This window comes from Budorcas taxicolor, chromosome 14, assembly GCF_023091745.1.
Source record: "Budorcas taxicolor isolate Tak-1 chromosome 14, Takin1.1, whole genome shotgun sequence".
NCBI lineage: Eukaryota > Metazoa > Chordata > Mammalia > Artiodactyla > Bovidae > Budorcas > Budorcas taxicolor.
Window position 1 is genome coordinate 56,170,297 of NC_068923.1, and position 16,762 is coordinate 56,187,058.

The window sequence follows — 16,762 nt, forward strand, 5'->3', positions numbered from 1 at the left end:
TTAAGTTCTCAATTACGTATTCATCAAGCAAAGTTTTTTTAGGGCCCAGATAGAAGCCAATATAGTATGCAAATGTTTTAAATAAAGTCATTTTCATGCATTTCATCCTTCAAGAGGAAAATCAGTCATGGCGCTCTTGAAAGTATTTCTAAATGGGATGATAGATTTGACTTTTAGAAAATAATCTGACCTGAGGCTCTAGGACCCCAAAACAATCAGGCTACCAGCCACAACACACACACACAATATGGTCAAAATCAAGTTAAAGTGAGCAGCAGGAGCTTAATTTATGACATGAATAAAGCATCAAAAAAAGAGCTTATAGGTAACTGATTCTCACCTATTTGAAGACTTAGAAAATAGGAGGGCTAGAGAGAAAGACAAAGAGTTAGGAGATCGGTGGTAGAATGTGGGTTCGGTATTTAATGATTGTGGGTATAAATCTTGAGTCTTTTTAGAACTGATTAGCCTAGGACCCTGTTTCTCCGCTTATGTCATTGAAACCGTGTCACCAGCACCCAGAGGACTACCAAGAATATCCACAACTGTCACCCCCATTTGCAGATTCTAAAGATGCCCCTACCTGAAAATGCTAGGCTTTTCTTCCCCCAAAGAAAGAGGTACTTTTAATTTACTGTTTATATCTAACAAATTGGAAAACTTCAAATGTTGTCAATGAAATCTCTTAGAAACCAATGCAAATATACTTGCTGTGAAACCAGTGCTAGGGAACTATATCCTACATTATATATATCATCTACCTTGGCCCTTTACTTTCTGCCTAGAGACCTTTCAAAAGAAGAAATTGAGATTGACTCCAAGTTGTGTATTTTAGGACTTGCAAAAAAAAAAAAAAAAAAACCTTTGCTGGACTAAGATTATCACAGGGAAACATGAGAAAGGAAAGGAAGAAAGGAAGGTGCTAACAGACCCTGAGCATCCTTCATCAGAGCCCCTGAAACCCAACTCCATAGTCAGGTGGTGAATGCCCTGAATGACTGTGTTCATACAGATGTTAAGAACACTGTTCTGTGGCGACACAGACAAGCAGCCCATTCAGCGATTATGAAGTATTTCTTCCCAAAATAGTATATACATGATATTTCCAGAGCATTCCATAACTATCATTCATATATTAATAGGAAGTCTAATACATATCACTTAATTTTACACTCAGCATTAGCCAAAACTGAGAAGTCAAATAAAATTTTTCTCAGAATGAGTAAGCAAATGATATTTTTGTCCAAGTCAAATAACAAAGTGAGTATGAGAAGTCATATTTATGGCCACTCCCACACCACCCAGGTGAAATACAAAACTGAACATTTCTTAAAAACTCATTTTTAATTATTTGGACCTTTCAAAAACAATGTGGTATATTGCCATGAGTAATATACATTATTTTCTTGTTGAAACACAATATGTATAAAATTAACATGTATTGAAAGTTTAGGCAAAGGGTTGGAGTCTGATATACATTTAGAAGAATGGGAAAAATGACTTTATACATATATAATATATATGCTGTATGTTTCCAACCCAGGGACTGAACCCAGGTCTCCTGCACTGCAGGCAGATTCTTTACCACCTGCTTCCCTGGTGGCTCAGACAGTAAAGAATCTTCCTGCCAATGCAGGAGACCCAGGTTCGATCCCTGGGTCAGGAAGATCCCCTGGAGAAGGAAATGGCAACCCATTCCAGTATTCTTGCCTGGGAAATCCTGTGGACAGAAGAGTCGGCAGGCCACAGTCCATGGGTTCAGAAAGAGTCAGACATGAGTGAAGCGACTTAGCATACACATTGCTATTATTCAGAGTTCATTGTAGCCACTTGGAAAAAATGGAAAAACTATGTGTTCATACACCATTAGCTTAAGTGGATATTGCTATAAAATCATTATACATCATGTGGGTTGAATTTTAAATGAATTTACTAGAGAAATACACTTACTTGAAAACATTAATAGTTAATAGCAAATGCAGCCAACAATGAAAACTATTATATGGAATTACCTACCTCCGCCCACATCCTTACAAGCATGCACACTCTGTTTGGTGTTGAGTGTAGCGAAAAGATTAATATATGCTGACTTCCAAAAACCAATGAAGGAAATGATTGTCAATTCAAAGGGTGAAATTTCAGTAGTGAAATCTTAATAACATGTTTCTACTAGCATTTGCACTTGCTTGGGATTTGTTTTATTGTAATAAAAAGTTTATCCAAATTATGTATATTTCAGTACTTCCACCCATGGTCTGTTTTCTGCAAAGCCAACTTTTCTTACTGAACTCAGTTTTAGCAACACTTTCTCTGGAAAGCTTCCCTTGGCTACCCAGCCATGAGGCTCTCTCACTCTCTTCCCTCTACCCTTGACTCCAAATTTCTATCAATTCACCTTTCATAAAATCCCTTGCATCTTCTCTTTCCTTTTCCTCTGCTTTACCATTTCTCAAAGTCACACTGCATTCTCTACTGAACTTTATTCCGTTGTTTCTTAAATTTATTCAGTGTGTCTCCTGGTGTCTTTCCTGAATAAAACGGCCAAATAGATCTAAGAAGAACCTTTTATCAGGTAATCCCACTTTCAAAATGTTCAACGGCTACCTATTGCTAGGATCACTTGTAACACAAATTTTCCAGCTATGAAAGAGGATGTCATTAATGGGCTTAAACCAGAGCAACACAGGCAAACGAGAATTTACAGAAAATCAACCCAATGCCAACTCTGTGCTGCTCAACTTTCTCACACAAATATTCCTAAGGGTGGGATCAAACTCTCAAGTTCAAATTTCTTTTAAATTTACACATTTAAAATTCTTAAAATACTAATGTTTTAGTATATATTCATGTTTGTTTTAATATAAACATAATGTTTGAAGTCACAACAATCCTTTCACATGAGCAAAAATTCAAAACATCTTACCCACATCCTGGCATACAACTGACCTCAAAGAAGACTTACTATCAGGGCACAACTTCTAACACCCCTTTGTGACATAGTCTTTGAGAAGGCTGTGTACTGAAACACGGAGAACGCCATTCGCAAAGATTAGGAAGTGAATGATGCTCCCTGGAATGAGCTGAGTCATTCATCCTTAAGTGAACTCACTGTTCCACCCATAAAAGTTTTCCATATGGTCTCTTTAGAAGACCATTTCCATGTCAACAATAATAAATTTGCCTTCTCTCTTCTTTGTTTCCCTCTTCTCTTCTCAGGCTTACAATTACAGTCCGCTTGGCTCCGGCCACCATATATTGGGTTGGTCAAAAAGTTCATTTGGGAACTTGTTATGGAAAAACCCAAATAAGCTTTTTGGTGAACCCAATAAAATACAAGATAATCAGTTAAATATCAGAAAAGCATAGAATGACTTTCAGTATGTCCCATGCAATATTTAGATTAGAACTTAACTAGATGTTGGTATTTTTATTTGCTTTAAATCCAGCCACTCTAACGATTAAGTCATTCCTGACCACCCTCTCCACAAACCCAGGACTTGGAGGTTCTTCCGAATTTCTAATATGAATTTTCTGTGCCTCTATTTGACACTTACCTTATTTTGCATGTGTTTCTATCACTTTTTAGCTTCCCTGGTGGCTCAGATGGTAAAGAATCTGCCTGCAATGAAGGAGAGCAGGGTTAGATCCCTGGGTTGGGAAGATCCTCTGGAAAAGGGAATGGCAGTCCACTCCAGTATACTTGCCTAGAGAATTCCATGGACAAAGGAGCCTGGTGGGCTACAGTCCATGGGGTCACAAAGAGTCAGATACGGCTGAGCAACTAACATGTTCACTTTCACACTATTGCTTTTCACATCTGTATACTCACTTCCCTGACTTGAAAGCTCCTTAAGAATGAGGACACATATACTATATCTCTTTGTAATTCCGTAATGCCTCACAGAAACTGTTGACCATGGATAGTGACCATACATAGTTTTTAATTGAGAGACATTCAAAATCAATGAGCAAAATAGCCAACAATGATTCACAAAGCAACTGCTTTCTGTTCCATTCAGGACTATGCTGTAAATTAGTTTATAAATGAGTAAGATGCAACATTTGCCTTTAAAGAGCTTAGTTTAGTAAACAAAAAGTACACATCAAAAACGAGTAATGCAGGAGTCTTGCTGTTGTTCAGTTGCTAAGTCATCTCCGACTCTGAAACCCCATGGACTATAGCCTGCCAGGTTCCTCTGTCCAGAGGACTCTCCAGGCAAAGATACTGGAGTGGGTTGCCATTTCCTCCTTGAGGGGATATCTCTGACCCAGGGATCAAACCCAGTGTCTTTTATGTCTCCTGCATTGGCAAGCAGGTTATTTACCACTGGCACCACCTGGAAAGCCCAGAGTTGGCTCTAATTATGTCCACTGAGTCAGAGATGCCATCTAACCATCTCATTCTCTACCACCCCATTCTCCTCCTGCCTCCAATCTTTCCCAGCATCAGGGTCTTTTGCAATGAGTCGGTTCTTTGCATCAGGTGGCCAAAGTACTGGAGCTTCAGCTTCAGCATCAGTCCTTCCAGTGAAGGAGCCTAAGCAGTATGTAATCAAGTAGAGCAATATAATAAAGATTAGGGCCTACTAAGGACAATAGAAGATCAATGTGAATAGCAGCCCCAAGAGAGGGAAACAGTGAGGAGCCGGGATCTGAATGGAGATTCAGATCTTGGGAAGGATGTAGATGAGAGGAGAGGATTAGAAAGGGCAGTGCCACCTAGGGGAAAGTGTGGGTAATACAGCAAGGGAGGAAGAGAACCTATCTTCACAGCCTGCCTTTGCTAACTTGTAGCTCAGTCGGTAAAGAATCTGCCTGCAGTGCAAGAGACCCAGGTTCGATCCCTGGGTTGGGAAGATCCTCTGGAGAAGGAGATGGCAACCCACTGCAGTATCCTTGCCTGGAACATCTCATGCACAGAGAAGCCTGGTGGGCTGCAGTCCATGGGGTCGCAGAGTCGGACACGACTGAGCAACTAACACTTACTTACTTTGCTACCTGGCAGCCATCAGAATTTCCTCGGGCTGTGGTTTCAACTGGCTTTAAGCGGTTGCCTAGGATTCAGATGGGCTTCCCTGGTGGCTCAGACGATAAAGCGTCTGCCTGCCACCCGGGTTCGATTCCTGGGTCGGGAAGATCCCCTGGAGAAGGAAATGGCAATCCGCTCCAGCACTCTTGCCTGGAAAATCCCATGGACTGAGGAGCCTGATAGGCTACAGTCCATCGGGTCGCAAAGAGTCGGACACGACTGAGCGACTTCGCTTTCACTTTAGGATTCAGAGCAACTATAGGAGTAAAAATCTACGCCGTATCTACTGCTAGACAGAGTCAATCACACCATGTAGAGCCACAGGTCCTGATTTTTTAAAAGTAATCAAAGCGCACTGTCATGTGTAAAGCAGGTAGCTAGTGGGAACCTACTGTATACAGCAGGGAGCTCAGTTCGGTGCTCTGTGATGATCTAGATGGCGGTGGGAGGGAGGCCCAAAAGGCAGGGGTTACCTGTACAGATATAGCTGATTCACTTAAATTTACAGCGGAAACTAACAACGTTGTAAAGCTACTATACCCCAGTGAAAAAGAAGGATGCTATTGAAGAAATCACACACAAGAAAGAAATCACCCACAGATAACAACTGGGGTTGTCCCCAGACCACCTCAGAGTGGGAAAAGCAGCGTTTCTATGGGTCACAGTTATACATTACACATGGGCACCAAAGGTGTTGGTTCCTGACAACGTGTACACCCATATCAAGCACAATTAGAGCAGTGAGTGACCTTACTGAAAATTAGTGAACTGCATTTCCAAGAAACTAAGGACTGATGGTGAAGAGTGTTTTCTTTTGCAGAAAATCTTTTTCTTCTACGCCTTTAATCTATTACCGCTATAAGAAGGAAAGCCTTTTTTTTTTTAATTGAAGTATAGTTGATTTACAATATTGTGTTAGTTTCAGGTGTACAACAAAGTGATTCCATTATATTTTTTTCAGATTACTTTCCATTATAGGTTATTACAAGATACTGAATATTGTCCCCTGTGCCATACAGTAAAGCCTTGTTGCTTATCTGTTTTATGTGTAGTAGTTTGTACCTGTTAATTCCATACTTATAATTTATCCCTGCCCCAATTCCTTTCCACTTTGGTAACTGTAAGTGTGTTTTCCGTCTATGAGTCTGTTTCTGTTTTGGATATAGATTCATTTGTATAATTTTTTAGGTTCCACATAAAAGTGATATCATGTAATATTTGTCTTTCTCTGTCTGACTGACTTTACTTAGTTTGATATTCTCTAGGTCTATCTATGTTGCTGAGAATGGTAATATATCATTCTCTTTTATTATATATATAATATATTATGGGAATAATATATAATACATATATATATTTGATGGGAACTTGGGTTGTTTCTATGCCTTGGCTATTATGAATAGTGTTGCTGTGAACATTGGGGTGCATGTATCTTTCCAATTTAGAGCTTTCATCTTTTCTGAATATATGCCCAGGAGAGGGATTGCTGGATCATATGGTAGCTCATTTTCTAGTTTTTTTAAGGACGCTCCATACTGTTTTCTATACGGGCTGCACTAGTTTACATCCCCACCAACAGTGTAGGAGGGTTCCCTTTCCTGTGAGACAAACTATCTTTTATTTTGCTTTTGGATTGTCCTTCCCTAATGAGGTTGATATCTTTAACATGTGCTTCTAATATGTGTTTCACTCTGTAAAGTATTTCAGATACCATATGGCGTCCTCTTACTAAAAACCTTACAAGCTGCAAAGCCTTGCTGTTTGGTTTTAATCAGTTCATGGAATTATACACATTAAACCACAGAATGTTCTTATATGATACTGTGATTCACACTGAACATCCATGTGAAGATTGGCTTGAACCTTTATAAGGGACATACATTTATTAACTAAATAGACACATAAAACAAAGACATATGGTTTCAGCCTTCTAAAATTCCAAAGGCATTCAATAAAATCTCAGAGAATAGGTATTAGCAGAACTGTTTTGGTACAAGGCAAATTGTGTTACTTATTTTAAGGAAATAAACTAAATAGGGAAGGAAATTCTTTTAGACAGAGGCTCAGGATGTGTTAGGTTGCACCATATGCAATATGGCAATATTTGACCTTTGTATGTGGTTCACAAGGCTTCCCTGGTGGCTCAGATGGTAAAGAATCTGCCTACAGTGCAGGAGATCCAGGTTTGATCTCTGGTTTGGGGAGATCCCCTGGTGAAGGGAATGGCTACCCACTCCAGTATTCTTGCGTGGACTATTTTACTAGTGTGTCTAGCCCTCTCAACACACTGAACCTCATCTTGAAAGTAGAGCTAGAAACCTCTTGGCAATCTTAAGACCTTGATTTACTACATTTTCTCAAGACCCCAACTTTGTCACTAGTCATATATGATGTGAGCCTCTGTGGTCCATTTCATTTGCAAAATTGAGGGTAAGGTGGGTGGACAGTTGACTAAATGATCTCTTAGAACTTTCCCAACCTAAATTTGTGTATCTCTAAAGCATCCAGATATTGAATCTATTTTCTACTGGCTAACCACAGATGCACCTGGCAATAATGCCCAAACAATCTTCTGCGAGTTCTCACCTTCCCAAGGTACTTCTCTCCCATGGGTTGAAGACCCTGCCAAGAGGCTCTAGCTCCCTGTGAGGTTCAATATGTTAGGACCTCACCATCTGTTTATATGTTCTCATAAGTTAGTGAACAAAGTCTCTCTATGATTCTTCTTTCATTTTCCTTAATTTATTATTCTTGAGAATTAAGAATCAACAAAGGTTAGACAATCCCACCTCCTTATCACCGTCTGTTGTCTCAGTGATGGCCAACAGTGATAAGAGGCCCCCATGGTCACCTAGGCAGGAGGCTTCTTGAGGGGAAAAGGGAAAAATGAAATGGGGGTTGGGAGGGGTGAAGGAGGAAGGAGGTCCGAATCCCTGCAGCTGCTTGGCATTCGAACTGAGTGTGCAGAGAAGAAGGGAGATCCTTATCAGATCTCCGATCCAGGTTTGTTGTTTTGTGGAAAGAGGGAGATAAATGAAAGTGCACTTGGGGATGAAGAGAAGGCAGCAACACTGTTCCCTGGAGGATGTATTTGCTTAAAAATTGTCCGGATGAGTTCTCTGCCTCTTTCCAAATGAATATGTGGCCATTCAGATTTAACAAAGCACACCTCCTGAAACTGACTTATATACAACAGACCTGTGCACACGTGTATAGAATGAACCTATCTCTGTCCATTTTGTCTGTTTCCGTTTCCTCCATATCTTTCCTGTCTCTCTCTCCTACCTTGCTGGATCTCAATTCCTTCTACCTTTCTTTCTTTCTTTAGCTCCCTTCCCCTCACTTCTTATCTAACCTGCAGTAATTTGCCTTTTATGTCCTCTGTAATAAGAAATATGCACCTCAGAGTTCTGTTTCCATCGAATTTGTGAGAGTCCCTACCAACATTGATTCTACAGGAGTAGAATATAATAATAACAATATATAATAATAACAATTATTCAGGTGAAACGAAGCATTCAGAGGAAATTCAGGAAATGAGAGATACTAATCTTGAGCTGTTTGTTTCAGCCTACAAGGAAAAAATGAAGGAACTGTCCATGCTGTCCCTGATCTGCTCTTGCTTCTACCCGGAACCTCGCAACATCAACATCTACACTTACGATGGTAAGTTGCCTACAAAATGCCCCTGCTGGCTGGACCAGCTTAAAAAGCTTGGATGTGGTTGTTTCTCTCTCACAGCTCCTCATATGATGAAATCAATATTTTGTAGATCTTACTATTGACTTGCCGGATCTAGCTAATGGGTCTTATTGATTGCTATTTGCTGAAAACAATATGAGTTTGATGCTAATGACAGCACATTAATGTCTCTTAAGAAAGATGGCTGAGCTGTTATTAGCCATCTTATCCAGCATATCAGTATCCACAATATGTTCGAAGCTTCTCTTTGCAAATAACATAATACACTAAGCTATAATTAGAGATCACTGTTTGCAAGAAAATGCTTTATAGTTAGAAAACTCGGGAAAGAAAATCAGCCACCAACAGTTTATGCTTTAATGTAGTCTTTATGAGGGTTTCTCAGGTGGCGCTAGCGCCAATACGGGAGACATAAAAGACATGGGTTTGATTCCTGGGTTGGGAAGATCCCCTGGAGAAGGACATGGCAACTCACTCCAGTGTTATTGCCTGGAGTATTATTGCTCCTCTGTCCATGGAAATCCTGTGGACAGAGGAGCCTTGTAGTCTATAGTCCATGGCATTGCAAAGAGTCGGACACGACAGAAACAATTTAGTACCTGAGGTCTTTATAAAATCCCCATATTTTCTGTATGCATCTCAACAACCTAATACGTTCCAATAATAAAACTGACTTATGACTGAAGTCCAGATAAAGAGGGTTTTAAATGAAAATCCTGAATGATTGGCATAGCTATGAACCTTATTTTGCAGTGAAAACCTTTTGGTTTGATTTATCCTGGTTCATTCTGCTAAGTCTGATGACCATCCTGGTTCTGCCATTATCTGCCTGACCTTGGGCAGGTAACTCAGATTCTTTGAGCCTTATTTAACTCTAGTATCTTCCTACCAGTGTTTTTGTGGAGTGTTTTAAAATGGTTTAATGTGAGTTTGTGGCATTTAAATGGTTTCATGTTTAGCACAGAGCCTGTCCTCTTGTAAGCATTCAGAGTGGTAGCTGTCATTATCAATAATACCATCTTCACTTGATGTGATGTATATGTGTTCAGAGCAGTCATGTCCCACTCTTTGCGACCCCATGGACCATAGCCCGTCAGCCTCCTCTGTCCATGGGATTTCCCAGGCAAGAGTACTGGAGTGGGCTGCCATTTCCTTCTCCAGAGGATCTTCCTGACCCAGGGATCAAACCCACGTCTCTTGCATCTCCTGCATTAGCAGACAAATTATTTACCACCAACACCACCCGAGAAGCCCAACTTCACTTAATTCTGTCCATTTATCAAAATGTTTGGTGCTGTTACATATGTAGTAAAAATGAGGGATGTTTGGCTACCTTTTTGGCTCATGACAATTTTTTCTTTTCCGTGCGTGTAAGGAAATACATTACAGGTAAGGCAAAGGGATCTATGACAGTTAACTGCTTCTATGCCTTTAAAATATTCCAGGACTCAAAGGAGTTTTTCTTCCAAACTGATTCTATCATGGCATAAGCATCATGAATATGAATTAACTGTTTCACAAGGGAATGCCTTTCATGCAAAAAAGTTTCAGTTTCCAACCAAAATTCTCACTAGCAGGCAGGCCCATGCTGACTTTGTATAAGTCCACACACTCAGCAAATACGCTGGACTGCTCTTCTGAGGCACTAATGTGTCACCGTGTGTTGTCGCTGGGGCTTCAGTGATGACTGTGGCTCAGGAAGGTGCCAATGACAAGTACGGCTAAGGCCTCTTCCAGGCACTCATGGCCTTGGAGAGGACTACAGCACACAGATAGCCAGTGAGTGGAGCACAGTGCGGATGAGACAGAGGTTATACACATTTACTGGTAGGACACAGAAGAGTGATGGTGTCTGTCTGCTTAGGGATTGGAGAGGGGAAATGAAAATCAGAAGTTGTATATAAGCTGAGTCTTAGAAGTCAGAAAGACAGTTCACCATAGCTCCTGTACTATTTCCTTAAAGAATTGGTAGAGAATTTCAAATTCCCAAAGTCTTTAACCTTGCCTTGTGTTTCTGTACTGGATAATATTTATTGTAGACAACATTATAACAAGCATTTACTGTAGACCAACATTATAATAAGAATTAATAATAATAAGAATTGTTTAAATTTGTAAAGTCTGTGCTTTACATTTAGTATCCTTTATAAATCTTTTTGGAACATGTTCACAATTTAATTTTTTAACCACCGTATTGAAGTAACATACGAAAGGCTACACGTATTTAATGTATGTAATTTGACTGATTTGGACAAGTATCCTTTATCTTTTAATTTCACCATGGTCTTGTGAGAAAGGTGCTTTTCATCTGCGTCTTTTATATGAGGAAAAGAGAACTTAAAGAAGTGAATTCATCTTCCCAGTATCCCACGCCTAGTAAGAATGACTAGTTGAGTTCTGATAGAGCAATATAAATTGGCCTTGTTGAAGAGGATTCCTGGGTTTCATCTTGGCTGAAAGTGAAAATGAAAGTGTTAGTTGCTCAGTCATGTCTGACTCTTTGCGATCCCATGGACTGTAGCCTGCCAGGCTCCTCTGTCCATGGGACTCTCTAGGCAAGAGTACTGGAGTGGACTGCCATTCCCTTCTCCAGAGGATATTCCTGACCCAGGGATTGCTATATGGATGCAAATTCAGGCAGTTCTGATTTTGGAGTCTCTAACTCTATCCATTTAAAACCCCCCAAAATAAAATAAAATAAAATAAAATCCTATCACTTTATCAGACAAGTGATTTTTGTTTGCCACTGTTCTCTTGAAATCCTTTTCTGTAAGTTTTCATTTTTATAGAATTGTACTTAAAGTATAAGTACAAATTTGGATGCCTGCACAAAGATTTTGAATATGTTTATAATTGTGAAAAAACCCACATCATTTTTAATATACTTATTGAACTGATTTTGTCTGTATGAGCGACTTCCCAGGTGGTGCTTGTGGTAAAGACATGCCTGCCAATGCAGAAGACGCAGGAGATCCAGGTTCAATCCCTGGGTCGCGTAGACCCCCTGGAGAAGGATATGGCACCCCACTCCAGTACTCTTGCCTGGAGAATCCCGTGGACAGAGGAGCCTGGTGGGCTACAGCCCATGGGGTCACAAAGAGACATGATTGGCAACCAAGCCTACACATATGATCTGTTAACATTCATAGGATCTAAATAAGTTCAGTTCCTGTTCACTTGGGGTCGCCGTATACCACAACCTCAAAATACACTAATCAGATTGCTGAAAGAATTTAATGGAAGCTAATAGTCACATCAAGAGAAGGGATATTTCTTCTTTGCTCTGCTCTAGTTAGAACTTGCCTGGAAACCTGGCCAGCTTGGTTGCCACAGTTTTCAAGGGACATTAATAAATTAGGAAGCCCTGTGAAGTTAGGGAGTGATGTAGCAGTAAGGATCTAAAAACAGTGTCACTTGGGGGCACTGAGAATGTTTTAACCTGGGGAAAAAGTTGAAATGGAAGATCATAACTATTTTCAAATACTTGAAAGATGGTGATGCACAACAGAGACTAGCCTAAATCTGGGTGGGTCCAGAGGACAGAACAAGAAACAGGAGGCTGAAATGAGAGGGATGCAGTCTGGGGATGAAAATCAGAAACACTTGTCTAAAAAAGAGATAGAGAGTTGTCAAATGAGCTTTTTAACATCAGTACATTTCACTAAGCTATAAGATGTGTAATTGCACTAATGTCCTAGCAGATGCTAGCTGTCATTCTATTTTATTTTATAGATTATATTTTTATATTTTGAATCATATTATGCATTTATTTTCAGGTTTTTTCCCATTGAATTATTATGCAATTATGCAGTTATTGAATGTAAATATTGTTCAAAAGTACAGAGTGTATTAATTAGATAACCACCACAATGCCTCTTCCCCCCGGCTCCTGTCTACAGCGGGGGAATGATAAAGGCATTCCAAGTAGCAGCAAAGTTCAAGCAAAGGCATTACCATGGGACTCTGCCTTACTATCTTTATTAGAGTGTAAGCACCTTGAAGACAGGGGCTCCCATGACAGTGTCCTCCCCAGGGCTGACGTTATGATGCTTGATGGCTCAGATCAACAGCCACACTGAAGGGCAAAACAGGAACCAGTAGGAAACCCTGCACATTAGCCTTGAATGGGTTGAATATTGTGTTGGCCAAAATGTTTGTTTGGGATTTTCAGTAACATTGTACAGAAAACCGCAAACAAACTTTTTGGCCAACCCAGTATTTCCAACCATTCAGGGAACTCTATTGGTTTTAACCCAGCTCCTTCCTGTGATTCCCAACCATAGGATTAGGTGTGAGAACTGGAGAACTTTGCTGTTTTCCTCATTAATGAGTTTCCAACTATGTTTCCAAATGTTTCCAACTAAGGTGATTTCCAAAAAAATAAATAAACCTTAATCAGAGCTACTTGATTTTCATATGAGGCTCGTGTTTATTCAAAAGGAAAATAAAGTTTAGTTTAAAACTGAGTCAGGCTAACTTTTTTCTGGGCATGCCTACCATGCTTTAACTCCCTATGGACAGTGTTGAATTTCCTAACACTGTAAGTATTTATTCAGTTAAAATAGATCCTTAAATATACTAAAGAAAGAGATCTTATATGTGCAAAACAAGGTAGAGCAAATGATCACATGTAGCATTTTATTCATCTTCATCAGAATGACAAGGCCACTTTTAGCTGCCAGAGTGCAAATTATTTAAGTAAATGCATTCCTGTGTTCTGTATGCTTAACCTTCTCAAATATTCATCTCTCAGATATGGAAGTGAAGCAAATCAACAAGCGTGCCTCTGGCCAGGCTTTTGAGCTGATCTTAAAACCACCATCTCCCATCTCAGAAGCTCCACGAACTTTAGCTTCTCCCAAGAAGAAAGACCTGTCCCTGGAGGAGATCCAGAAAAAACTGGAGGCTGCAGAGGAAAGAAGAAAGGTAACTTTTCCATAGGTTTTTTGTGTGTTTTTTAAATTATGAAAGTATAATAACACATTTATAGGATACTTGGGAAATAGAGGGCTTCCCTGGTGGCTTAGGCAGTTAAGAATCTGCCTGCAATGCAGGAGACCCAGGTTCAATCCCTGGGTCAAGAAGATCCCCTGGAGAAGGGCATGGTTGCCCACTCCAGTATTCTTGCCTGGGAAATCTCATGGACAAAAGAGCCTGGAGGTTTATAGGCTGCTGGATCACAAAGTATTGGACATGACTGAGTGGACTAACACTTATTTACCACTGGAAAATACAGAACAAAGTTGCATATAGTTCTGCTATCTATTACAGTTACTTTTTAAGTGGATAAATTAAGATTTTAGTTGAAGCTTCAATATCCATAGGTTTTTAAATTCTGCTCTCCCTTCTTAACCTTCTCTCTCTGCTCCTCTTTCCCTTCCCTGTCCCCTCGTCTTACACACACACACACACACACACACACACACTTCTAGCAGAAGTTCCAAAAGACAGTGATGCCTGAACCTGCAGCATTCCAACACATGTGGGTCTTCTAGACATAGATCCAGACTGCTGCTGCTGCTGCTGCTGCTGCTAAGTCACTTCAGTCGTGTCCAACTCTGTGTGACCCCATAGACGGCAGCCCACCAGGCTCCCCCGTCCCTGGGATTCTCCAGGCAAGAACACTGGAGTGGGTTGCCACTAGTTCAAGTAAAATCTGCTGCTTTGAGGGTAGTTAAAAGCAAAGGTCTCAGACACTGAATTTCAATGCTTTAGTGCCCTTTCCCTATCTTGGGTCCCTTTTGATAAAAGTCTCCCTGCCTTAGCCTATCCTCACTGTCAGGAAAGCACAGCCTTAGATAAGGCGCCTCCAGGGGTTGCATGGGGCGAGGGGCCAAAGTGTTGAGTCCTCCTTCTCAGAGTCTGCGTCGTGGATAGTTTTCCTCAGAACCAAAAAGCACCAGATAACCCCGCTGAGATGTTTCTTGCCCAGAAATGCTGTTCACCCCCGGGGCTTGCCCCTGTCCCCTAGGCTTCAGTCCCTGTCCTTGAAGTTGGTTAATCCAAGATCAGTATGCTCTCTGGAATCTATGAGTATCTTCCTGTACTCATATCTAAGCCTTGAGGGCATTTTTTCTCTTTTTTCCATTGGTCTTTATTTGTATCCAAGAGCTTTTTCTGACAGAACTAAATCTTTAATTTTCCACAATCGGCTGAATAAAAAAAAAAAAGCCAAGGGTATTAAAAATGGAAGACATTCAGAAACCCCAAGGACTACGTACATAGAGACAGAAATTATGCTTGAATATGGGTGTACCAGTTTCGTGATTATGGAAGTCCATCCCATCAAGATGCTCTTGATTAATTCAAATGAAATTACTATGTTGTACTTTTCACTAACTTTATCATGGGACATTTTTAGAACCATGTCACTTAGAATATGCTGCATGCATGCTCTTAGGATGTGACTGGGAATGGCATTTATAATAATTTTAAATTTCATTTAGATGCTTGTAAAAAGTCAGCCAATAAATAAAACACTTCTGTGTTGTATACCTACAAAGAAAATGAAGATAGCGCTTTTCCTAAAAACTGAATTCTCTAACAGGGAGTGCAGAGCAAACACAAATGTGTGTGTGTGTTTATGTGCTTATATGTACCTACATATTCACACAATCACACAAATGCACACACTTACCTGTGTGTGTGTGCTAAGTCGCTCAGTTGTATCTGACCCTTTGAGACTATGGACTGTAGCCCTCCAGGCTCTTCTGTCCATGGAGTTCTCCAGTCAGGAGTACTGGAGTGGGTTGCCATATATCATCAAATAACAAGAGTTAAAGATTGTAAATCCTAGATTAAATTTTCTGAACCCAAAACTACTTTTTGTCTTTACCTTTATAGTTGGAAAGTCTTCCTATATTGTGTCAATCCTGATCACAATTTCAGTTTTTACTCATGAAGTTCTCTTAACATTCAATGAGTATTTCTTTAGATATTATTTATCGTATTTGGCCAATTGCTATTGATATACAGTTGGATTTCAAAAGGAGGAAACTAAGTGACTAACCCAAAATATATATACAGGAAGTTGTTTTAGAAAAATTTATGACTTTTTGCTGTCATTTATAACTTTGTTCTCATAGTAAAACTGTATTAATGTAATTACAGTCCTTCAAGTCTGTCTCCACCAGATATTAATGACTAACTACAGTAGTAGAGAACATGTTACAGTCACAGTAATTTAAAGTTCTCCAAAGCATTGGCATCTTATAGGTAACAGGTATAGTTATAGGACATAGGTTGAAATATAGGGATGCTATGACTTGATTAGAATTCAAAGTCACTCACTGAGCTGAAATTGAAAATTAGAGATGAAAATTCAACATCATGGTTTAAGGTGTTGCTGGCATATTTAATTAGAAGGAAAATATTAAAAGAAAAAGAACACAAGAGATGACCAAAATTAACTGGATATTCTCATAAAGTTCCCTGAGTTAACTAATTACTGATTATGGTAAAAATCATGTACCCTGATGATAAGAAATTATCGACACTTTTACATTTAAACAATTGAATTGAACTAGAAATTGGCTGAGTGACTAAAAGACATCTACAAATGTAATCTTTCAACATTGTGACACCCAGGAAAAATGTTCTTTGGAGCCCTTTAAAAATCAGCATTCCTTCACATTTCTGCTCTTATTAAAATTTGCAAGGCAAAAATTATTATATAGATTACATCCTGGTAGTGGAAATTAGAAGAAAATGTAACTAATTAACAGAAAGTGCCAACTTAAGAAATCATTAAGTGATTTTTCTTTTCTATCGGGTTGTGCTGACTTAATTAGCACTCATTTGAAGAACTTCTAATTCTCTTCAAAGACCCTTTAGCAAGTGCATATATCTCGGTAACTGAGGGCAAACATATAACCGAAACACCAACTCAAAGCAGAAGGGAGTATGGGACTAAAAACCAGCTTGATCCAGAAGATTGATATTTCTTTTTACATTTTTATTTTCTTTCTGCAATTAATTGGTTTCAATATCAAGGAATTTTTGTTTCAGTCCGTCCCAAATTATTTTTCTCAC

At 39.6% G+C, this 16,762-nt stretch overlaps 1 protein-coding gene across 1 annotated transcript in view; it reads left to right on the plus strand.

Moving 5' to 3' along the window:
- Positions 1-16,762, plus strand: part of STMN2 (stathmin 2) — a 57,479-nt gene that overhangs the window by 20,632 nt on the left and 20,085 nt on the right. Inside the window, exons 2-3 of the mRNA XM_052651819.1 lie at positions 8,600-8,695; positions 13,485-13,657. Coding sequence (XP_052507779.1) covers positions 8,600-8,695; positions 13,485-13,657 — 269 coding nt within the window. The remainder of the gene's footprint in view (positions 1-8,599; positions 8,696-13,484; positions 13,658-16,762) is intronic.